Below are 26,046 nucleotides of genomic sequence, written 5' to 3' on the forward strand. Positions count from 1 at the left end.
CAATCTGCTTGTATGAGACAGATTATGAAACCGTCATGTTTGAGAAATCAGGGTAGGGAACTGAAATTGGGTAATCTATTAAAAGTAATCTAAAGCGGTCTATACAACTTGGGGATAAGGACTCTGAGACGTCTGTAAATGTTCTCTTTCTCATTAGTAGAAGTCAATCACACAGGTTGGAAATTCTAAATCTAAACTCTAATAACTGAATCATCCTCAGGCTCTATTCAAGTTGCCCTTGGTCCTTGTGGGTGTAGCAATTCAAGTTTAGTCTAAGAATATGATGTCAGTGTGCCTTTCTTTTTGCTACTATGCATCTTTCTAAAAATAAAAGTTTTTCCTTACATTTTTTTAGCTGAAGTTTCTTTACAGTATCACTAATAGTATATAGGTAAAGTCAGATAAGCTTAGTAATTATCATTGATATTTTTTGTGGTTGGAAGACATAAAGTACCAAGTTGCAGAAAGTCCAAAGCAAAGAGCTCGGTATTTTCACATGGTAGGTGATTGATCTACAGTTAATAAATATGTGAGTTCAGTTCCTACAGCCTCTGTGTTGATGGCATGTTACTGGACTTTACTTTAATGTGATGAATAGCTCATTAGAACTATGTGATGCTTAAAAATAAATACAATAATACTTTCCCTGAGAATGTTTCCTATGGATCATTATGTAATTTCAATTAGAAATTCAGATCAGTTACTATACTTTGTCATGGAGTAGAGAGAAATAAGGAACTATATATATTTCAATGACATACTCATTTCCCTGTAATTATTTATTTTCCTCCCAAGATTTTCTTATATAAAGTGTCCATGAATACAGTGCACTTATTTGCACTTTAGGATTTGAAATTGATAGAAAAGAAACTAAATGACTACAATTATAATTGGATGTAATTAGAAAGCAACCATCAAGAATATTTAACAGCCCATCTAGCTTTGCTATTACTAAATAAGTAGCTTTCTAAAGAAACTTGATAATCTTGGGGCTGGGAGTTTGGCCTAGTGGTTAAAGTGCTTGCCTTGCATGCACGAAGACCCGGGTTCGATTCCTTGGTACCACATATGTAGAAAAAAGCTGGAAGTGGTGCTGAGGCTCAAGTGGTAGAGCTCTAGCCTTGAGAAAGTCCAAGGACAGTGCTCAGGCCCTGAGCTCAAGCCCAAGAAACTTGATAATCTTAAGAACAGCATAATGCTATTGGCTGTCCAATCCCTCTTCTGTAATTCTAAAGGAAAAATGAAATTAACGACTGTAAATTCCCCCCAAAACATTTCTAATAATAGTGTTACACAAAAGTCTCCATCTAGAAAAAAGGCAAAGATGTATGGAGAATTATTTAAGTACTTTTCTATTTACCTATTTTCTCTCTAAAAATATAACTAGCTGTCCACACAGCTAGTTATAAGTATAAGATCCTGATTATATATGCATATATATAAGTATATATATATATCTATATATACCTGATAAATATCTACTTGTCTGTATCTAATGGTTGAATGAGACGAAATCCTTTGTATGAGGAGCCTGAAGCCTTATTTATTAATTGGAAACAGGGAACACTGTGTATTGTTCATTATGTGATTTCCTCTTTAGTTTTACTGTCCTGTGCCTCATTAATCAGATGACTTATTCTGTGTACTGAATAAAAAAGACACATGCAGATACCTTGTTTCCCCCTAAAAGTATGGAAGAATAACTATATGTGGCTCAAGTGTGTGGGTAGTGGGTGAGTCAAATTAATTCTATTTTATTGCAAGTGTAATAAGATAACCCTGTTGATATTCTAGAAAATATATACTAAGATAGAGATTACATTTATATAGGGTAATTTACACTGATTTGTAATGGAATTACATGAAGGAAATATGTTCTTCATATGCAATTAGTCTCTCTCTATATAAAACTGTAAATACAATCTTTACAAAAAACACATTTAAGTTACTTCCTCTGAGTGTATTGTTAGTGAACAGAAATCTTGTATTAGTCCTGGTACATTTAATCATTTTTTTCAGATTTTGAAATGCCTATGATATTTATATTATTTGCTAATTACTAATTGTCAACCAGAATCATTTGTTTTCACTTCAGTCTTCTCCTTTTATTATAGTAATTAGTGTCTGCCGGGGAATCTTTTTTGAATTTCACAAATGAAGGTCCTTCAATATTTTCAAATACTTGCATCTGTAATCAAGACAGAGTGGCTGTACTCTGACATAACGCTGCATACAAGCAAGGCATCGAATAAATATTTGTTGAAAAAATAATGGTGCAAAGTGATCAATCTTTACACAACTTAATTTACAGAAATAATGAATTTAGTAACGCATATTCCATCCTGAGTTGAATACCTGTTACTGTCTGTATCCACAGTTTAAATATTTAACATGGATGATCTGTATCCTTAGTAGCTTAGTAAATTGTACTGGCATGCTTTATGAAATCAATGTCTCTCCCTTTCTCCCTCTCTCCCTTCCTCTCTTCCCTCCCTCTCTCCCTCTTGCTCTCCCTCCCTCCCTCTCTCCCTCTCTGTAGGTCATGGGGCTTGAACTCTGTCCCTCAGTTCTTTTACTCAAGGCTTACCACCCTGCCCCTTGAGCCACAGCCCTACTTCCCCTTTTCTAGTGATTAATTGGAGATAAGAATCTCAAGGTCTTTAGTGCCCAGACTGGCTTTTCAGATCTCCACCTCCAGAGTAGCTAGGATTACAGGTGTGAGCCACCACACCTGGCCTGACAATCCTTTAATTGTAATAAGCTCATCACTTGTGTACTTGTTATGAATATTGATTTATTTGACATTTTTATGCATTGTTTTTATGTACTTCTTTCTTTTTTGTCTTGTGTTATCTTATGTCTTATGACTATCATGGAATGAAATATTGTTTTTATCTCTTGACAGCTTCTGTAATTTAGATCAATACACATTATACTTTCCTAGATTTTAATGAGTTACCTTTGGCAATGAAAATGCTAGAAACTTGAAGTTATTCCATTTTCTTCCTGAATAATCTTAAAGGACCATTGATAACTTCAAATGCAGCCATTGTTAAAAGCCATTATTTCTTTTCCCTGATAGATCTTACATTTTAGATCAGTTTTTTATAGCAAAATTGGGCAGAAAATGGAGTTCTGTCTTCTACATTTTACAGCTTTCACTATTACTCTCCACCACAGTCTGATATTTGTTATGACTAATGAACAAACATTTGTTTTGTCTTCCACCTTTTAGTATATCTTGTAATTTTTGGTTGAAAGCAAACATGGTAGCCTGGAAAGGGAACTCTGATATATAGGTCTCTAGTGTTGTGGTAAGAAGAAAAGTAGCAAGAGCAAGTTTAGTCCTTTGATTAGGAATAGATTCTAATACTCCCTACACCCCCTAGTTATAAAGTTCATACAGAATTTTATTGCCCCAAGGGCAAAAGTGTGATTTGAGGAGTGAAAATTCATTTTTTATATTTTCCCTTATTCTATTTCACATCTTGCTATGCCAACAGTCCTTCTTACATAAAGTGTTATTTAATATAGCAAATTATTGTCCACGTTTATGTGCCTATTTGATGTATTACTAGCTTATAAGTTCTTGCATATCGTGGCTTTTTTCCTAAAGCATTTTGCTTCTTTATAAAACATATTCTGTGGGCTGGAGTGTGGCCTAGCAGTAGGGTTCTTCTGTAGCATACTTGAAGCCCTGGGTTTGATTCCTTGGTACCACATACACAGAAAAAGCTGAAAGTGGTGCTATGGCTCAAATGGTAGAGTGCTAAGCTTAAAGCTCAAGGACAGTGTCCAGCCACTCAGTTGAAGCCCCAGGACTTAAAATCTTCTTTCTTCTTTGTCTTAAATTGGTGATCTAACTACAATTATAACTGTAGACTAGCTAATTGCTCGCTCTGTATTTTGAAGGTTCTCTATACTTTGTGTTCTGACTTCAGTTGACTATCAAAACATTCACCGTCAGTCAGTAACTAATGCTTCATGACATAGTATGTGGTTTTCTCTCTGACTATGTTTCAAATCAACTCTCACATTTTTGGTCATTAAAATATTTGAAATCAGGGCCTCACGTTGGCTTAGCTGGCAGTCTTACTACTTCAGCCATGACTCCAGTTCTGCTTTTTGCTGCATATATTGGAGATGGGGGTCTAGTGAACTTTCTGCTTGGAATTACTTCAAATCACAGTCCTCCAGAACTTAGCCTCTCAAGTAGCTAAGATTATATGTGGAAAACATCAGAATCCAGCTACTTTTGGAAATTTTGTTACTCTTATTGTTTTGATATTATCTTTCATAGCTTCCTGTTTTAATTATCTCTATTGTCTCTGTAAAGCTGTCATCTCTTTTTTTGTTTTTACTTTATATTATAAATGTGTTTAATATACATGTCTACCATAGAGAAAGAACTAGTACATTTGCGTTTTTTAAAGATCCATAAGATCACCTTGGGTCAAAGAAAAAATTTACTTTTTGATCTTACCTCAATAAATGTACTTCAAATAGCTGCCACAATGTGAACTATCTGAATACTAGTAATGTAAAAGGAATTAATTCTCTAGAACTAAGAAGTTAAGACATACACACACAAAATAAACATAATAAAATTGTTCTGTTAAGGGAGGGAAAACGAATGGTGGTGAAGTCAGATTTGTCATGTAAATAGGATGCAACCTTGTCTTAATTACTTAAGAAAGATATTCTCTATGTAACAGGAAACAGTCATTTACACACTAAGCATTACAGAGTGTGATGTGGACACCATTCATGTTATTGAATTGGGGAAAAATGCTGAGTATTTTTCAAAAATATTTCAAGTTGGTTCTGCTATTTGTAAAACTAACAAAATGCACACTGATAGTTTGATTGTAGTTAATTCATAAGACCCATGATTAATGTTATAAAAGGGTCACAAATTAGAGCCAGAAACTAAGAGAAGCATTCATGGTCACTAATCAATTATTCTGTGAGGGCTTGGCTACCCTTGTGAGTAATGATGTCACAACATGAGGAAAGAATAGCTAAGTAGCCAACGAAGTGCCAGGGCTTGGCTCCGACTCTATCATTGCATCACTTTTGGCTGGAACTCATGAAAAGGTGAACGGAACCATTAAGAAAACATGAAAATTGGTAAGGATGTAAGTTTCCCCCGATGACTTCTCTTAAAGCTAGATTCAATCAACACTTGAACACTTAAAACAAGGAAATGTAAGATAAGAGAAAAGAAGGACTGGTGGCTCAAGCTTATAATCTCAGTTACTCAGGAAGCTACTCAGGACTGTGTTTGGTTCCAGCCTAGACAAAAGTCCATAAGACTCTTAAATCTCATTAACCAGGGAAAAGCCAAAAGTGGAGGTATGGTTCAAGCAGTAGAATAGCAGCCTTAAAATAAAAAGGTAGACCAAAGCAAAAGGCCCTATAATGATTATGAGTTCAAATCCCCATTCAATGAGACAGAAGAGATAGAGAAAGAAAAAAAGAAAGAAAGAAGGAAAGACAGAAAGAAAGAAAGAAAGAAAGAAAGAAAGAAAGAAAGAAAGAAAGAAAGAAAGAAAGAAAGGAAGGAAGATAGAGATGCGATAGGTACAGTGTAGACATGCTCATATGGGCCTTGGCATATATAATATCCTGTACCTGGATTCTATTTTGCTCTCTTCTGCCTTTTTGAGCTTAGTGTGTGTATGTATGTATGTATATATATATATATATATATATTATTTTGATGGACTGTGTGGCAAAGTAGAATAGGAGTAAAGTGAATACTACACTTAATTAGGAAATTATGCATAAAGGGAAGTGGAAGTATGGAGAAAGATTTAAAAGCCCAGATGCAAAAAAAACCATATTGAATAATGTACTCTGTGTGAGAAAATATTACAATAGGCAAAGCACTCTGTAGTGAGAGAATACAGGTTGGTGAATTCCTGAGCTGGGATTGGGAATTGAGGGGGAGTTGGAACATTGACTTCAAATGAGTTCAGTAAGTATTTGGGAGGAAGGAAACTGTGTATCTTGATTGGTGTGGTGATTATATACACATACACAGCTACCCAAAGTATAGACACTTAAATTCTATTTATATTAAGTACCACTGCTACCCAAAGTATAGACACTTAAATTCTATTTATATTAAGTAGAATTCAATGTGTACAAATCATGCATTAAGAAAATTGACATGGGAAACAAACCATTTTGCAAATTGTTACTGTGCTTAAAATCTCTTTGATTGGTGAGAACTGTACGTGAATTGAAAATTATCTCAAAGCAAAAGCCGTGCTTTTAAACTAAAACAGACATATGTATCTGCAACAAGCATAGCTTGTTATCAAAATAAATCATTTGACAATATGTTTCCCATTTGTGCTTAATGCTAGTTCAATATCATGCAATTCTGAATTCTACTTTGACATATTTAACTGCTTGAAAGTTAATGAATAGTATCTAGTCTTTTGAATTTGTTTCTTTGGATCAGTCCAAAAGTGAGGCAAGTAAATTAATCATTCACTGCTTCAGTCATTCTTGGGAAGAAATAGAAAAAGTACTATAAAAATTTTATCTACTGATGAAATATGCTATTATGTTTTGGTTTGTTTCATACATTCAAGTCAAGACCTGAAATTGCCAATGCAATGTAATACTGAAATGTGCCAGAGTGCTTTGATTAATATTTATTAATTACAGTCACTGGACAAGGTAGATGTTTTCTGTAAAACAAAAAATAATAAAAGACTTGACTCTAGTAAAAAGTAATTCGATTTGGAAAACTAGATGTGGCTTTAAACTTATTTTGGAGTCAACAGTCTGGTAATAAGTTATTTTGAGTTGCTTATTTGTTCTTTTTAGTTTCCATTTCATGAAAGGATAAGAAAATTAGAAGTAAATAATGGGCAAATCTAGTACAACACACAGGTACTGTTGCCCTATTCAGAAAAAGATTAGTCATTCTCTCTAATGATTTCTCAATTTTTTAGTTTCTAGTTTCTTTTTTATTTTTCTTTTCTTTTCTTTCTCTTTTTTTTTTTGGTGGGTCATGGGGCTTGAACTCTGGCCTGGGTGCTATGCCTGAGCTCTTCAGCTCTAGGCTACAGCCCAATCTTGGGCCAAGCCCCATTTGCTGTTTTCTAGAGGGTAATTGTAGATAAGAGTCTCATGTCTTTTTGTGCCCAGGCTGGCTTTGAACCTTGATCCTCAGATCTCAGCCTCCTGAGTAGCTAAGATTACAGGTGTAAACCACCGTGCTCAGATCAATCTTTTAGTTTCTTTATGCTTATAATTTTCTCAAATCCTAAAGGCGTTGAAGGTGACATAGTTTATTTACGAGCAGCTGCTTAGGAATACAGCAGTAACAGAAAGCATGTCCCTGCTCTAAGCAGAGTGATTGCTATTCTGAACCCACCAGCCATTTCCAGTGTTGGATTAACTTCTGATTAGGACAAGTTTTTTTGTAAGGTGAATATTCCAATTGGAAAATAAATAAGAATCAAATAAGTTATGTTGGGAGCATCAGTTTGTGACATGAACTTTATAAAAGCAATGAATGATGCTTCAAACAGAAAATTATGTAGAATGTCATGAATTTATCTGCTCATGAAATATACTTTTAAAAAAGTCTCTTCAATTCATTTTTTCACTTCTGTTAAGATTAGGAACTGGCATATCCTCAAGGTTTATATTTTTATCTGCTTGCCAAAGGGCTATAATATAATTCACAAAACTCCAGTTTATTGAGTATTTATTATTAATGGTTAGTATAAAGCTGTGAGTCAAAGACACTATGTAGTTTCCATTCAGGTCTTTTAAAAGAACAAAGCTTCTCATAGGAAACAAATGATCTAAATATAACTTATTGTTATTTAAAAGGGGAAAATCATAAACAATGTTTAATCAACTTTTCTTAGAAGTCCTCACAGGCATTATAATATTTTAAATAACAAAGTAAGAGGGTCAGGCCCATGAATGCCTTCATAAAACTTTGAACACATTCATGTTCACTTTGAACACATTGTTGAAAATACTATACAACTGAGAAATCATTCAACTTAATAATCTATTGACTTTTTCCCTACAGTGTCATTTGCCAAAGTTTGCTGAGTAAATTGTATTTTGTTGATCTATAATTTGTGGCTAAATTTCTGAATTATCAAATATGACCAACAGGAAAATAAAGTGTTTACTTTTGTGGTTTTGCTTCCAAAATAATATTTATTATTTCAATAAAAAGCATTAAAAGATGTTCTCCACCAAAATATTAATTAGACCTTAGGTCATAATCTAAGAGTCACTACCTGAGACCATGTCTGAAAATCCCAGTTTGACTTCTGAAACCAATAAGGAGCCTTCACTCATTTTCTGCCTCTATTTTTAAGAAGAAGCATGAAAGGATCCACCAATCATAAAATATCAAGCACTTCAATGAAACCAATATAAAACTAGTTGAGAAAGAATACTAAGACTAAGGCAAAGAGATGGGAAGGAGGCTGAGAGGAGTTAAATTATCAACTCAAAGTCAGGGAAGCTGAGAAAAACATGTTGGGAGGAAAAAAAATAGTCTCATCATAAGAAAGGAAATGGTGACATTAGAATTTAACTTCAACATTCTAGAGACTCTCAGATTCATTCCACATAAGTCTTAAAACTGAGCTGTTAACAGGCTGGGGAGGAATGGCCAAGCTATTTATTCAAAGAAATAAGTAATTACAAGGAAAGTGATGCAATGTTCATGTTCAAGGATCATAGAAAGGAGTAGGGAAAATAGAATAAAAGTAAATTCACAATCTAGAGCAAGTCAAATGCAAAAATTTAAACAGAAAATGATGAGTAAATTAGTCAAGTTAATTCAGTTGTTTTCACGTAGATAGTAATTCAGTTGTCCACGAAAACAATTACTTATTAAAGGTAGTTTTTATTTAAAGACCACCTGACGATAAATTCTTAAAAGCAAATTGAAAGATACTATGTGCTAGAAATCCAAAAGAATGTAAGATTTCGTTTTCAAATACAATTATTCACTAATAGTGAAGAGTAAGAATATTCATAAAAGAACAGCATACAAAGCAGTGATCTGGAAAGTGCTTTCAAAGAGATACTTAATTTTGTACATGAAAATGGTAGTTTGAGCACACAGAGAGAGAAGAAGTCATAGCCAAACCAAAGAACCTTGAGGTGAAACTGAACAAACAAGACTGTACAGTGAGCCAGGCACTGTTTGCTTACATTTGTACTTCTAGCTACTTAAAAGGTTATGATCTGAGAACTGAGGCTCAAAACCAGCCGCCCCCCCCAAAAAAAACACAAAAGTCCAAGAAACTTCACATCCACATAACCAGCAAAAATGCTGGACTCAAGATGTGGTTTATGTTGGGTAGCATCAATAATGAGTGAAAAAGCTAGGAGAGGACAAGAGGCTCTAAATTCAAGCGCTAGTAACTGCGCACGTGCAAGTATGCACCCTCCCCCACACACACCATCATAAATGTGTCAGAGGATGTCTGATTGGTAGATCCAGTTGTTGCCATTGAACAACTACACTAACATTATAATTGGGAACAAATTTGATCAGGTTGAAAATGGGGAGAGTCCATAGTACCCACCATCATCATCATTGTGATTCCCAATGAAGCTAGGTACTCATGGTTGTTGTTGATGTCAGATTGTTCCGTTAACAAAAATCTATCACATTTTAAGCACTTTTGTTCATGTAATTATTATTCTTGAAAAATTATATACTGCTAAATATTCATGCTAACTATGAAAAGTCCCCTATTCTAAAGTGATAGAATTCCTAAGGAATTTTCCTACTGATTTGGAAGTAACTTATCTAAAATTTCATGATAGAAGCAACTAATCTTGACTGTATCAAGAACACAATGATTGGTTGCATATAAAACTCCTTTTCTGTAGATATCTTTATGCTTATATCTTTTTAGATGGTGATATTAAACTTTGTGCTTAAACATGCCAGACTTTCCAAAAAACATTAAATAATGTTCTGTTATAAATAGACCAAGATAGTAGTAATGAAAACTGAAAACAACATGGCAGGATTACACGTTATTTGTAATTTCTCTACTTGACATTTTTCAAAAAAAGAATAGTTTTTGACTCTGTTAATAGATTTACTTTTCTGCACAAAATCTTCCACTGGAATAACTGCCATTTTAAACACATACCAATTCTTCACATATATTTTTAGAAACTAGAACCAATGCATGTTTATAGAATTTATACACACCCTTCCTTCCTGTCTTTTTTCTCACAAAAATCTCCATGGGTAAATCAACCTACCTGAAGTCCTTCTGTGAAGCTTTCCCGAGAGCAAAGGCACCTGTATGGCTGGCTTGTGGTGTCACAGTTATTAGAATGACCATTGCATTGACATCTGTGAGTATGAACACAACAAAACATATGAGAAAAAGTCAATTATTAATATATTCTAGGGCCTATGGATATACACACTATATGAATCAAATAAGAAAGATAAGCAAGCATCTTAATAACATGATCATGCATTAAAGAGTTGAATAAATCTTAAGTATCAGGACTGTCATCAATATCTCAACATACTACATTGTGATGAGAATTTTCAAGGGATCCTGAAAAGTGAGGTGGGGATTGTATGTGTTTATTCCAGCTATGCAGCAAATTTGTCAAAAGAAGGAACTTGCTGCAACTATTTAAAACAGTCAAAACTACATAGTTCAGGATAAGCTGTCTTTCATTCGAAAATCAGATGGCAAATATTTAATCATCCTACCTTTTCCATTATATTATTACATAACAAATGTTGGCATTCAATTTTTTTTAAAAATTAGGTTAAATGGATATTTTAAAATGTTTATATTCTGGCAATCTGGATATTTTAAAAGAGATAACCCTTTCTGATAAGAAATATTTTTTCTTAGAAGAAAGCCCACTTTAAATATATATTGTATATGCACATTTCTCAATCAAACTGTAAGCCAACTAGTTTCATAGATATTTAAAAATGTATTTGGTGAGTCATATTCTCAGTTATGATAAAAAAATTGTAAATTATTAAGGTCAGAGCACCTATTTCTTCTAATGTTAAACAAATATTTCCTGTGGAACTGGAAACACTGAATTAATTTTCACCTAAACAATCTGATACTATGACTGTACTCTATATTCAGCTTTTTATCTTTGCTGTCAAGGGATTTTAATTTTTAAATATATGAATTTTGAATATATGATAAACTATAAGCATGATTCCTTTTTTTTTGCCATGCTGAAGCTCACACCAAGGGTCTCATACATTCTAAGTAAACGCTGAACCATTAAACTTCATTCATTTCCTGCCTTCAGAGTATTATAATTTCGGAACCCGGTTGCTTTTGAAAATATATTCAATATATTATATAACAATACTAAATAATATACAGAAAAAACTTCATATTCAAATCTTTCATTTGGGTGCCAATGGCTCCCACTTGAAATCCTACTTCCTCAAAGAGATAAGACATAAGGATCATGATTAGAAGTCAACCCATGATGAAAAATCCACAATGTTTATCTCCAACTAACCAGCAAAAATCTAGAAGCAGACATATGGTTCAACTTGTAGAAAACCAGTCTTGAGTGAAAAAGCTAAGAGACAACACTCAGGATCTGATTTAATCCCCAGTACCAGTACCTTCCCCCTTCAAAAAATAAAAATAAAAGTAATTCCAGAAAACTTTTGAACAAATTCAAAATATGAAGATGTAAGTATAGCTTCCTCTAAAATCTTAGTTACCATATATTAAAATATGTGCAACAAATTCCTCACTGGAAACACAATTCATAGTGAAAACCACACTGTGACTATCATGAACAGTACCTTCCAGTGATGATAATTTCATTCACTGCATAGTATCTGTGTCCTAGGTTGAATGCAGTCTCTGCTGTATAGTACTGTCCATGAAATTGAAGCCTGATTTGTGTGGCTTTTACAAATTCTTGAAGAGATGGAGTATTACAGAAGTTATTGTATCCAGGACGTATTTTTGATCCAGGCCTCAGGAGGCTAAATGTGAAATTACCATGGGAAAATGGAGTAAGACTGTTGGTGGAAAAAAAGAATTCACATCATGAAAATATATTCATAGTCTTTATAAAACAAATTAAAAGTGAATCATTGATGCACAATACCAGTAAAAGCACTGGATTCAAAATATATATTCCATTTATTTTTATGTACAAGTAGAATAAAACCATCAGAGAAAGTCATAGTAGACATTTTCTTCAGAACATAATTAAAATTTGGTAAATACAGAGAACTTGCAAACAAGAATACCAGATTGCAAAATCCCAGGTAGACTGCAAATAAAGTACGTTGTAAATTATTTTACAAGACCCATAAATGTAATATAAAGTTCAATTTAGATGGGCAATTTAGGAGACTCTACTTTAAAGAAATCAATAATGAAGCGAGTTGTTTACCAACCTTTTGACTTCGCTATCCTATAGACTGTTACTAAGTCATTTATCTGTGATACAGTTCACTGGTAGAGTAATAGTCTACCATGTCCAAGACATGGGGGTTCTATCCCCACACTGCAAAAACAAGCTTGAAACAAAAATAAGCTAGAACTAAACCAAGCCAAGGAAGTGAAGGACTCCTACAATAAAACTCTAAAACCATGACGAGACTGAACAAAGAGTACTAGATAGAAAGACTTCTCGTGTTCATAGATTGGCAGGATTTATGTTCTGCAATTGATTACATTTCCCAATCTATAGATTCATTGTCATTGCTATCAAAGTTCTGATGATTTTCATCCCAGAAGGCCAAACACAATCCCAAATTCATATAGGAGCACAAAAGAATCTAATAGCCACAGCATTCTGAGCAAAAACAGTAATACTTAAGGAAGCAGACTGGCACACAAAACAGACATGTAGACCAAAGAAAGGGAATAGAAGAGCCAGAAATGAATTCAACCACAGTCATCTGATTTTTGGCAAAAGTAACAGAAACATATTAGAGAAACAACAATCTCTTCAACAAATTGTCTTATGAAATCTAGGTATTCTCATACAGAGGAAAGAAAAATAAAAGCCCATGTTTTACCTGGTACAAAACTCAGATTAAAGTGAATCAAAGTCTATAATGGAAGATCTAGCACTTTGAAATACTAGAAGTACTTCAAAATACAGTCTTAAGCAATTATTTTCTGAATGTGATGGGAATAGATGAGAAAATAAAAGCTAGGATTGAGACTAGGGAACTCAACAAATGTAAAATCTTCTCTGAAGGAAAGTAAACAATTATTAGAAGAGACAGCCTATAGAGTGGAAGAAAAATGCCTACCAACTATTCATTTGACATAGAATTATTTTCTAGAATATATAAGAAATTCAGAATAGAACCAAACCATAGGTAATTAAAGTAACAAATGGGCGAATGCGTTGAAAAGAAGTATAAATGACAAACTGACTATGTGAAACAATGATAAACATTTGTAGCCAAAAGGAAATACAAGTCAAAACTACGTGGCAGATTCCATTTCACTCAAGTCAGAATGGCTATCAAGAAAAGAAGCAACAAGCCTGGCACGGTGGCTCATGCCCATAACCCCAGCCACTCAGGAAGCTAAGTTCTGAGGATCACAATTCAAAGCTATTCCAGGTACTAGAGAACATGAGACTCTTATCTCCAATTAATGACTAAACAATTGGAAGTGGGGATGTGGCTCATAGGGTAGGGTGGGAGCCTTGAGTTTCAGAGTTCAAGTCCCCCCTCAAAACAAACAAAAAAAGCAACAGAAGTGGTACTGTGGCTCAAAAGGTTGAACCGAAGAACTCAGGGCAACACCCAGGCTCAGCGTTCAAACCCCAAAACCAACTAACTAACTAAATAAAAGCAACAAATAGTGGAAATAGCTATCTTACACAGTGTGAGAAATGCAAACTAATGCAGACCCAATGGAAGTCAGTAGGAAGTTGTATCAAGAACTAAAATTATAATCACCATTTGGTCATGGGATTCTTGGCACATACCTGAACTCAGCATGTAAGAGATACCTGCACACCACTATTAAAAGCAGCATTCTTCATCATAGTAGAGGAATAAAACCATCCCTGCTTCCCAATGACAGATAAGTAGATAAATGAAGTGGATATACATTCAATGGAAGTTTAATCTCCCCATAAAAAAAATGAATGATGCTTGCTGGAAAAGTGAATGGAACTGGAGAGCAATCATGTCAAGGCCAGTGAGGGCAAGCATCACATCATTCCTCTCATATGCAAAATCTCTGTATTTTTGTGAAAGACGTGAAATTTGGAAAGAAAAGGGATGAGAAGGGGAGATGAGAGAGATACAAGAAAGTACTGGAGAGGTAAAGGTGACCTAATTATATTATACATATATGAACATATCACAACACAACCCATTAATATGCACTTTAATTAATATGCACTTTAAAAATGTCTTCAAAAGTTCATACTTAGGAAGCTGAAGACAGTTGACAGAGTCGGGATGTTCCAAATTTCCATTATTTTTCATTCCAAAAATACTGCAGTTTCTAGCAAAGTACTGCCAGTCCTCCCATTCGGAATTATCTTCCTTCTTCCTTTGAATCCTAATGGCTGTTGGTTGGGGACTAAGGAACTGAACAGTAATATAAAATACCTGGAGAAGGATGAGTCAATTATAGAACAGAAAGTTTACTAGAAATCAGACTATGGAACTGTGGCATTCAAACTTGAGTAAGTTCTTCATACTTACAAAAGTATTTATTGAAAATGCAAAAGCCAGATTTACAGTCAATGCAGCACATCTATAATTATCAATTAGTCTTTATTCTCAAGGATTCCCTGAAGTGCAAATAAGTATTAAGCTTTCTATAGAGACAGTAACAATGAACATGCTTCCTTTGAAATAAATGTCATGTATCTTTTTATTACGTCCTTATTTAGAATAAGCACCCCAGTTTGAATAATTTGTGCTGCTTAATAATAAAAGAGAGAATGCTATAACATTTCATAAATACCATTTTGGCCCAGAATTCTTAAAAATTAAGCTTTGCATGGCATCTTTCAGATACTTTGCTTTCATGCTTTACAAAACTCTACTTTAGGAAGATAATATCCAATTACCGAGTTCACTTTTTTTGCCACAGAGTTTATAGCTGAAAATAAATGTGTGCAAGAGGTAAATCCAAGATGCCTGATCTTATTTAGAAATTGGTTCTTTCCACATTTCATTAGCTTAAGGATCTCAAAATGAAATCTTTGTAGATTAAAGGAGTCTTTTTTAAAAATTAAAAAAAAATATTTAAGCAGTTATACCAAAGAGGTGCCATTTAACAAAGCAGTTTATGAATACATTATATTTTAATCAGAATCACCCCCTTCAATATTCTTACACCCTTAACACTGACCTTTCTCGTACTTTTCTTAATTTTGTAGCATATACAATTTTTTTTATTTTTATTTATGTATATTTTATTTGTTGGTCCTAGAGCTTGAACTTTGGGCCTGGGCACTGTCCCGGAGCTCTTCAGCTCAAGGCTACTGCTTTACCCTTGAGCCACAGTCCCACAGCCTGATTTTTTAGTGGTTAACTGGAAATAAGAGTCTCATGTTCTTTAGTGCCAGGGCTGGCTCTGAACTGTGATCCTCAGATCTCAGCCTCCTGAGTAGCTAGTATTACCAATGTGAGCCTCAGTACCCAGACACAATGATCTCTTGACTATATTCTTCTATTCCTCTGACCTTGCCCCTCCTTTTGTGTGTAACCATTTTGTTGGGCTTTGACCTAATTTTTCCAAAAGAATATTCAATTTGGGCTCTCCATAGCCTATTATAATCATTTCGGTTAATTCACTTGTAATCACTTTCATACTACACAACATGTTTATTTATAGATATATAGGAGTCTTTTAAGGGAAAGATGTAAGCTGTCAGACTGAGAAGGAAAAAAGGAAGGGGGCAGAAATTGAAGTAATACTGCCACAATCTAGGTAATGTCAGGAGTTTCCAGACCTAGATTCTGGGAAAAGCAAGCAAGAGTTCTCAAAGCCTTTGGAACACTTCCCCGTTCTCATTTCCAGTCTCCACACCTTTGGGAGAACACAAAGCTCCCTTTGCTTCAAGACATGAGGTTTCTAAAACTCATTCCAGTGGCCATGTCCCCATTGTTTCTAATTACCTGATACTGTCCATTCTCCAAATCCAGCGAAAGAGCCACTCCTTGATTCAAGTGGGTGATGTTTGTGAACACACGTGAAACCCAGGAAGTTGCCATGTCACCATCATTGAGAAAAGCAAGGGGATGAGCTTCAGGATTTAGCCGGGGCACCCTGTTTTGAGTCGTGTCTTCTGCATCATTGGGAATGCAGTATCGCTGAGCGAATGGTTGGACACGAGGGTGGCTGCCAGGGCAGCGACAGTGTGGCTGCGTGTGTAAATGGGGCAGCTCTCCTGAGAAAACTTCCAGAATCTCTCTGAAAGAATCAAGGGGAAAAACAGAAGGGGGAGGGAGGAAGAGCTTCTAAGAAGCATGGCATAGAAAGTAAAACTCTCAGACAAGATAATGGAAGTCAAAGGCAGCAAAATTGTAAGTGTTCATTTTTCACACCAAGAATCCATGTTGGTGATAGATGTCCTGTGTCTGTCTGTGATGAATTGGAAGATAATCATTTACTGAGATTGTTTATTGCTGGGAGTGGCCAGGTAATATTTTGAAAATAATGAGAAGAAGAAGGAGGAGGAGGAGGAGGAGGAGGAGGAGGAGGAGGAAGAGGAGAAGGAGAAAAAGAAGAAGAAGAAGAAGAAGAAGAAGAAGAAGAAGAAGAAGAAGAAGAAGAAGAAGAAGAAGAAGAAGAAGAAGAAGAGGAGGAGGAGGAGGAGGAGGAGGAGGAAGAAGACGACGACGACAAGCATTTCATCTGTTTCTCTTTGGAGTGAAGGAACTATAGCCAAGTACATTTGTCACTGATTTCCTGTGACTCATCTGTGCAAATTCTGGCTTCCTAAAATGTTTCAATGGCTTCAGAGCATATGCCAGCTGCCAACAGTCAAACAAGAATGCCAATTCCAGACAGTTATATTTAATTTTTTTCCATTAAGGGTAATAAACTTGTTCTAGATCAGAATTAGTCATCCTATTTTTAGGCACTCTTCCACATAGCACCTATCCAGATATTTCAAACAAGCCAGCATCAGTCATCCAAAGTCTAACTAGAGAAAGCAAATTTCCTCTTTCAGGTCCTGCTGCAGCAATGGTGCCCAGCGGCTTTTTCTGCTCACTAAACTACATGAAGTGACGTTTTCTTTAGTCTTACTCATGGTTTTCAACTGATATTAGATTTTGACTGGGATCCAAATTTCCCCATCCAACATTCAATCTTTTGCCTCTCAGATCATACCCTGGACAATTTCATTCCCAAAGGATTGTTACAAATTGCTCTTCAGTGTTTTAGAAAAGATCTGAGCGATAGTATGGTGAATAGTAACCCATGTTTTTCTCCTCGGTGCTACAGCAATGTTTGTTCAGACATCATCTGGATGATGTTGACTAATAATACAGAAACTTTATACTGATAATGCACCCTGTCCCGGAACACATCACCACGTCAGGGAGCAACAGGTCTCAAATCTGTTAAGTGCTAATCTTATCATTTTATAATCACCACATGGATCCACATGGCCCTTACCTAAATAACCATCAATTTCAAAAAGTCTTCCTCTTAGCCTTCACAAAACTAAATATACTTCATTTACCCACACAACAATATACTCTACATCATTTGATATTAAATTGGGAAAGCAATTTCAGAAACCATTTATAAAAGAACCTCATCTTCAAACTTCTGAAACCTATCTACCTAAGATTTCTATCTATTCCAAAGGCCCAGAGAAGTTTTTAAGTATTAGAAAATACTATATAATGGATACTGAACAGGATTCTACTTTGCATAAAATGCTGCCATAAAATGCTTCTTTGAGAAGATCGTTGAGAATTTAGTCGACCTTATAAGGAATTACTTATAAAATAACCACTTTGAAGAGAAAGGATAGTCTAAACCAAAGGAAACATTAGAAACATTAAATAGGTAAATTTTTATTAAATTCTGTATGGGTGTAAAATTTCTGTAATCTTATAGCTTTATAATACTGTAACTTCTTACCTGTTTGTAAGTGCCACTTCATATAATCGAAAATCTTGCATTCTTCCAACAAACTTCTCCAAACCTGCAAGGCATTGATATGTATAGGAGAGAACTTAGTTTAACTAGAAATTGCTTAAAAATAGTTTAATTGCTAAAAAAATAGCATGCATGAAGCCCTGGGTTCAATTCCTCGGTACCACATAAACAGAAACAGCCAGAAGTGGTGGTATGGCTTAAGTGGTAGAGTGTTAACCTTGAAAAAGCCCAACGACAGTGTTCAGGCCTTGAAGTCAAGCCTGTGGACTGGCAAAAAAGGCATTATGTACTTAAAATCATAGAAAAAAAATGGTTTAACAAGCTAGGTGCTGGTGGTTCAGGCTCACACCTATAATCCTAGCTACTCAGGAGGTTGAAGACATGTGGACTTGAACATATAGCTCCAGAACTCTGAGATATATGTTTATAACATTTAAGCCACTTGATTATGGCAGTCACAGAAAACTTACACCATTGTTTTATATTTTTATAACTATGTGTTACTCAAAAGAAAAAATATACATTTATAACATATAGTTATATTTTCCAGCTCATTTTAAGAACATAAAATACTGTCTGAAATATTTTAAATCAGAACATCCAAGGGAGAATTTTTATTTCAAGAAACCAGATATAACAAATAAAGCTAATCATTCATACTTTTGGAAAGTCTACTCTCACCAAAATACAACCAAATGATGAACATTCTGATTTTGTCAAAGCCTGAACCAGGGCATTGAATGTGAGAGTGACTTCATTCTTTATGTATTTATTCATTCACAAATATCTATTGGGAACTGGTTATGTGCCAGACAATTTCATGGCTGCCAAAAAGACATCAGTTAGAAAGAAAATTCCCTTGTTTTATGAAGCCTGAATTCATAAAGATAAATGCAGTAAGCAAGTAACTTTTAAGACATTTTAGAACATAATGGGTGCCATCAATAATAAAATGATCAATAAATAAATAAATGAGAAGAGGATGGAGAACATGAATGGATGTTATTGGGGATACATTCAAAGAGAACTCTCATTGAGAATTACAAGGGATAGAAAGTGACTCCTGTACATAGATGTTCCAGAGACAAAGTGTTCCAAGAAGTTCATAATGAGTTCATAGTCTCCTGAAGAACATGCTTGGTATGTTAGAGATGGTGCTAGGAGCTAGCATCCTACAACAGGATGAGAGAAGGAGATGCTACTAAATGATTAGGTTAGAAGGTAACTAGCCAATGGGGATGGAATTACAAATTGTTGAAAGTCTTATAGCCCATCGTAAGGATTTGGGTTTATATTCCGAATAAAATAAGAAGCCACTGGAGGGTTGTGAGCTGAGAATTGACAGTCTCAGGTTTATTCAAGAGTGTTGATATTAGAATGTAAAGGAACAAGGTTAGATGCAGAGGGGGCAGTTAGCCAGCTATTGCAGTCATCCAGGTGAAAAATGATGGAATCTAGACCAGGGTGTTAGAAGTGGAGGTGTCTCCTTCAATGCTGATAAATTAGAATTCACTTCCCATATTTTAATAATAGTTAAAGGGAAGCTGTGCTGCAGAGGGATAATGAAATCTATTTTATCATCTATAAAATAAAAGGGCTGGGTTTTATAACCTTTAAAAACCATTTTAGCTTTACATTTTGGAGTCTGTGATGGGACCATCATTGCAACTGCTGCAGAATTCATACTTGAGGTATTTTTTTTAAAGAATTTGAAGAAGTTTTCCAAAGACCAAGAGTTAATGTGAATCATCCATCGCAAAGAAGAGAATTATAATTTGGTGAGAGAATGCTATAAAATATTTCAAGGACACAATCATAAGGCTAGATGTTCCTCATTCCTTTGCTAGTAACAAATGTTTAACACATATCTAATGGAATAAGGATATTTCCTTTTGAAGAATGTCTGCATGGCAGAGTTCTAAATTCTATAAACTAATCAAGAAAATAAACATGACTCATACAAGCAAGACCTTATAGCTGTGGAGTCAAAAAGTAAATAAGTCATCACAGAAAAGAAGCAATGTTATGTTATAATTCCATGGCAGAGCAATATTATTTAAATGCCAAAATTGTGAGTAAATAATCTTAATACGTAGATGTAGTAAAATCAAGTTTGGAATTAGGATAAATAAAAATTGTAACACCAATCAGTGAATGTTAAAACTTTTAAGTCCATTTATATTAGCAACCAAAGCATAAAATATTATTTATTAAATTAATGAACTGTGACAATAACACTAAATTGAAATTGCAAACATTTTGGGAAAATAACAGGGTTATAGCAGGAATAACAGAGTAACAACCACTGCAAATTTTCTGCACTGTACAAAATGCTTATAATATTGAAAAGAGTCAAATTTTCTAGGTTCTTGAAAATTAACAGGACTAGGAACAATGTGGAGAGAGCTTATTTTGAAATGGTCAAATATCTGCAGCCACTGGTAGGCAACATTTTAGCTTTTTTCTATTTTTCTTTCTACCACTCAAACAATCTTCAAAGACAAACAAGCAGCCTTAATGCTTTTGGAAGGAGTGTTTGACAATTGCACCTCTTTTGACAAACTACAGCAACAGAAAATCCCAAAACAATAACTAGACAAAAACTTTAAACTCAGTATGTTGAGTATGCATGTTCAATGAACTAAAGGAAATCTTTTCTGACAAACTAAAATAATGTGTGAGGAGAATACATCAATATATACTAATTAAATGGGAATGAACAATCCAGGAGAGAATTCAATAGCAAAAGTAGATTTGGATAAGAAGAAAGGTTACATATAGAAAAAACAGAGATGATCAGCTCGGAAAGTAGAAAAAAAGAATGATGAATAATGTATGCAGTCTGAAAATCTCATTTACTAGATATGAAGATAGGAAAAAATAATTTTTAAATCACTAACAGGGCGTGGTGACTTAGGTCTGTAATCCTAAATAATTGGAGGATGGCAATTCAAGCACAGCTTGACATAAAAAGCCCCAAGATTCCACACCAGTCCGTGACTGGCTAAGAAGGCTTCCACCCACCATCCCAGTTAGAGTTACAGGGGAAGCACAGTGATTGGGTACAGTGGCGTGCATCCATTATCCCTACCAGCAAACAGAAGCACAAGGAGGAGAACTGCAGCACAATCTGGCCAGCACATAAAGCGAGACACTACCTGGAATAACCAAGCCAAAAATGTAGTTGAAGGCATGAACTAAATGGTAGAGTGCCTACCCTGCAAATGTTATGCTCTGAGTTCAATCCTCTATTCAAGAGAGAGCAGAGAGGGAGAGAGGGAGAGAGAGAGAGAAAGAGATCAACAAATACAATTCACTACAAAAGGTCAGTGATATTCGAATGGTTGAATTCAAAGTAGTGATTAAAAAAATTGATCAATGACTTCTAAGAAACTATGGAAAATAAATGAATAATGGAAGGCAGACAACAAAACATTTCAATAACAAGAGATACCTTTGAAAGGGAATTAAACATTACTTGTAGAAATAAAACCACAATAAATCAAATTTTATAATTCAGTGAAATGTCTCACTCATTGATTGATATCAGGAACTGATGAAAAAGGCTGATGAATTTGATCATTCAGTGGTAAAGAAAAATGAAAATAACAAAATGAAAAAACCTCAGGGATATGAAAAAAAATACCAAGCCCACAGAAGTTGAGAGTAAAAGTAGTTACCACAATACAGAGAAAAGACATAAAAAAATACATTCCATGAAATACTAGCAAAAGTTTATCAAATCTTTTTCATACCTGCTCAAGAGTTGAATTGCTAGAACACAAGATAGTTCCATGTTCCTTTTCTTTTGAGGAACTGTCACATTGTTTTTCAGGATATAATAGAGCCACCAGCACATCCTTGTTTATTGCAGCATTACTCACCATAGCCAACATTTGAAATCAGCCCAGATGTTCCTCAATGGACCGATGGATCAAAAAATGTGGTATATGTACACAATGGAATTTTATACAGCCATTAGAAAGAATGATATTGTACTATATGAGAACAAGTAGAAATATTTATCGTTAAAATTCCAAGAGTGTGCATAACAATATAGAAAGTAGCAAAAGGGAAACCAACCCATCTGTAGAAGCAATCTCAAAAAAAACCCCAGAAACCCTAAAGTTTAGGAGAGGATGAAGTGATGTATGGAATGCCCTGGAAAGAATTAACTGCCAGTCTATATTACTAGATCCAGCAAACATCAGCCCTAGGAATAAATGGATAGGTAAAAATCATCTAAAGTATATAAATAAAATCATGTAATTTGCAATGACTAAACAGCACTGTGGAAGATAATTAGGGAAATTTTCACAGATAAGAGGAGAGTATGGGAAAAATAAATCTCACTAGAATAACATATAAACAAATAAGAACTGGAAAAACAATTGAACATTAGAAAAACATCAAAGTCCTAGGAATTAATTCATAATTTTGAATTATAATACATGATATGAATTCAGTATCCTTCCCCAAAAGGAGAGTAATTGATTGGCAGGATTAAACAAAAGCACTACCTACATATTACTTGCAAAAAAAACACTGGAAATCAAAGGCATTTTCAGACTGAAAGTAAAAGGTTGGAAGAATATATTGCAAATAAATAAAAGCAAATAAACAAACTAATATAAAATAAAGTAGATTTTAAACTAAAAATCAATCAAAGAAGATGTCACTTAACTATTAAAGGTGCATCACAAAATATACCAATTGTAGCTTGATGCCATAGTGTTCATCAGATAATCTAGTATTTGGAATGTAGAGTCAGCAGGACACTGAGTTCAAGAATAGTCAAGTATATAAAGGAGGAAGAGGAGGAGGAGGAGGTGGAAGTGGAGGAAGAGATGGACGAAGAGGTGTTGATGGAGAAGAATAAGTTATTATTATTTAACATGAAGGCTGTGTGATGTTCATAAAATCAACAAGACTGGTCATAAGGGGCAGATACACCCTAAGACAGTAATAGGGGGTTACTTCAATAACCCATTCTTAACAATAGATTGGTTTTCCTGTTGTAAATAAAAAAAAAGAATCAACAAAGAGACCTCTGGCTGAAACTACACTATAGATCATGTAGAGTTAGCCAATATCTATAAAATACTATACCAGCAACTGCAAAATATATATACTTTTCAGTGGCTCATGAAACTTTATTAATAGATTGCATTTCAGGCCATAAAACAAATCTCAGTACATACAAAACTAAATAAGTGAACAGAAACAGCTTCTTTCATCTTGCCACAACTTAATGGGATAAAACTAGCAATAAACTGTGAGAGAAATGACAAAAAATGTGCAGACTTTTAGAGACCATGCATTATACTTATAAACAGTCAGTGATTATCTGGAGAAATCAGTGAGAAAGTTACTAAAATTCACAGAATCAAGTAAAACTAGAAACCAATGTAGCAGAATCTGTGGGATATAATGTAAGCTGTTATAAAAAGGAAGTTTATATGTCTATATTTTTTTAAAATCAGAAATTTCATTAATCTACTGATAAACCACAGTTTTAAAAACATGTAAATGCCAAATGAGTAGAACAAAAAAAAAGAGAAAAGGAAGGAAAAAAAGTCCAAAAACCTCAAATAATAAAATGAAGAGCTGATTGAAAAGATCAATAATCATTATCTAAGCAAAGCATAATAAGGAAAGAAAAGACTCAAAATGACTGAACTGAAGACTAAACAGCCAATACAAAACACGTTATTGAGATTATCATAGGTTGTGAAAATTTATACGCCATGAATCAAGAAGAAATGAATATATTTCTAGAAAAATAGGATCTACCAAAATTGACCTAATAAGATATTTGCGAAATAAGTAAACAAATAAAACCTCTAATCAATCAACAAAAAGTAACTACACTAATAGAGTAACTTTGAATCTATGCATAGAAAATCCTAGAGCCAGATGGAATCAACCTCTGACCCATAAAAAGAGCCAACACTCATGGTCCTTAGATTATTTGTCAAATTAGAAATGTAAAAATGCTTACAAACTCATTTTATGATGTGTAATAGGACCAATTATGAATAAAGAAAAAATCAGCACACTAGGAAAGGAGGACATGAGTAGATAATTATAGGCTAATATGACCGAAGCACACTATAAGCCTACATGAAAAGGTCACCATGATTTGTACAATGCATAAATATATAGTAATAGCATAAATGTAGACCACCAAAGAAGTGATTATATATTTGTTAATGTTAAAATTAAAAATCCTGTGGAAAATAAAAAAATATAAATGTTAAAGGAATTTTTCTTTATTTACTTATTTTTATTGTCCGGGTAAGGTATAGAGGGGTTAGAGCTACATTCTCAGGTAGTAGGTGTGTTACTTCTCACACATTGATACCCCTTCTCGTGTTTTTGTCCCCATTTCCCTCCTCCCACCACCTCCCAATCATCTTGTATTTCCCTCTTCCCTTTCTTATTTTAAATAAACAAATAAACATATACAATATACCAGTTAACAAAGTCAGATACAGTAACAATATGAGATTGATCAAAGGGCAATAAAAGAGAAGAGATATAAAATAATACATTAAGAACAACAATTACACAAATGAAGCTCTTGTTTCCATATCCTAGAGATCCTTTCATTTAGTATCATATATGACCTTATGTACCTAGGTTTTGAGCTATTGTAATCCTCTTCTAGGAAAGTCCTCGATGTGTGGTACTTATTACAAATGAGGGAAACCATTGAGCCTATTTGCCTTTGGGTCTGGCTTAGTTCATTTAATATGATTTTTTCCAAGTTTTTCCTTTTAAAGGAATATTTTTAAGTCCATATAATTATTTGAATTGCAGACAATAAAAGCAAGACTCCTTCAAGTAAGAAAAGATAGAGTAGAAATTTTAACAAAGTATAGACCAGAAAATGTACAGAAGAAAAACTCGAAAGCCAAATAGATGTGCATTTTCAAATCTTTACTTGTTTTTAATGGAAATAAAACTAAAACAAAGGAATAATTTGGGGCAAGATTTCACCAAAAGCTAAATGTCTGAGAATATTTTGATGTGGATACTGGCACAAGGGCAACTGGGGCAGATGGTAGTGCAAATTGGCTCAAGCACATTGGGAACTCTTTGACAAGGTAGCAAAGTAGAAAGAGAGCCAGGTGAAGGAGCCTGTGATGCCTCCTTGTGCCTTTTCCACAGAAATTCCCATAAATGGACACAAGGAGACAGAAAATTCTCACTCTGTAATTCAACTCCAGCATAAATAATATGATCCTTTTCTGTAAACAGAATAGCTGTAGAACAGCTAGCCTGAATAGTTAGATTTCAAAGTAGAAAATCGTTAAAAACAAAGAAAAAATGTTAAAAACAAAGGAAAACTGAATATATTCTCTTTAGTTTTATTTGGTTTGGTATAGATTGATTGATAAGAGATAGATAGGTAGATAGATAGATAGATAGATAGATAGATAGATAGATAGATAGATAGACAGATAGTAGAAATTGCAATTTCATATGACCCAGCCTACCAACAAAAGTTTTAAAAGCACACAAGAATGATACAAAAATACATGCACAAAATGGAAGAGGATATTTATGAACCATTTGGAATTTCAAATCTGTAATTTTCCAAAACTGAAAAAATAATTTATTTGAATAAGTACTAGATTAATGGAAATAGCAATGAGTCAAGATTAGCATTGTGATCTTAAATAAAAATAAATGGTATCAGGACTTGAGTGATTCACCCAGATGCTTTAAAAGTGAACTAAAATAGAGATCAAGAAAAGTTCTTTTTAATGGAAAAATAATCTTGCCTTTAAACATTGAATAGATGTGTAAAATAAGATTGCATCAGTTCTAAGTCTTGACAAATTCGATGTCAGGAAAGCCAAAGGAAATGACCAAAGTTGAAAAGCCA

General features: G+C 34.2%; 1 protein-coding gene across 1 annotated transcript in view; it reads right to left on the reverse strand.

The window, feature by feature from the left end:
* LOC150039010 (usherin-like) overlaps nt 1-26,046 on the reverse strand; it is a gene marked incomplete at its 5' end in the record, with an annotated part of 572,498 nt that overhangs the window by 535,201 nt on the left and 11,251 nt on the right. The window contains 5 exons of the mRNA XM_090328110.1: nt 10,285-10,378; nt 11,837-12,058; nt 14,448-14,632; nt 16,154-16,448; nt 18,135-18,198. Coding sequence (XP_090184236.1) covers nt 10,285-10,378; nt 11,837-12,058; nt 14,448-14,632; nt 16,154-16,448; nt 18,135-18,198 — 860 coding nt within the window. The remainder of the gene's footprint in view (nt 1-10,284; nt 10,379-11,836; nt 12,059-14,447; nt 14,633-16,153; nt 16,449-18,134; nt 18,199-26,046) is intronic.

The sequence above is a fragment of the Megascapheus bottae genome, unplaced genomic scaffold (genome assembly GCF_031878675.1).
Source record: "Megascapheus bottae isolate mThoBot1 unplaced genomic scaffold, mThoBot2.hap1 H_1, whole genome shotgun sequence".
In the NCBI taxonomy this organism is placed as follows: domain Eukaryota; kingdom Metazoa; phylum Chordata; class Mammalia; order Rodentia; family Geomyidae; genus Megascapheus; species Megascapheus bottae.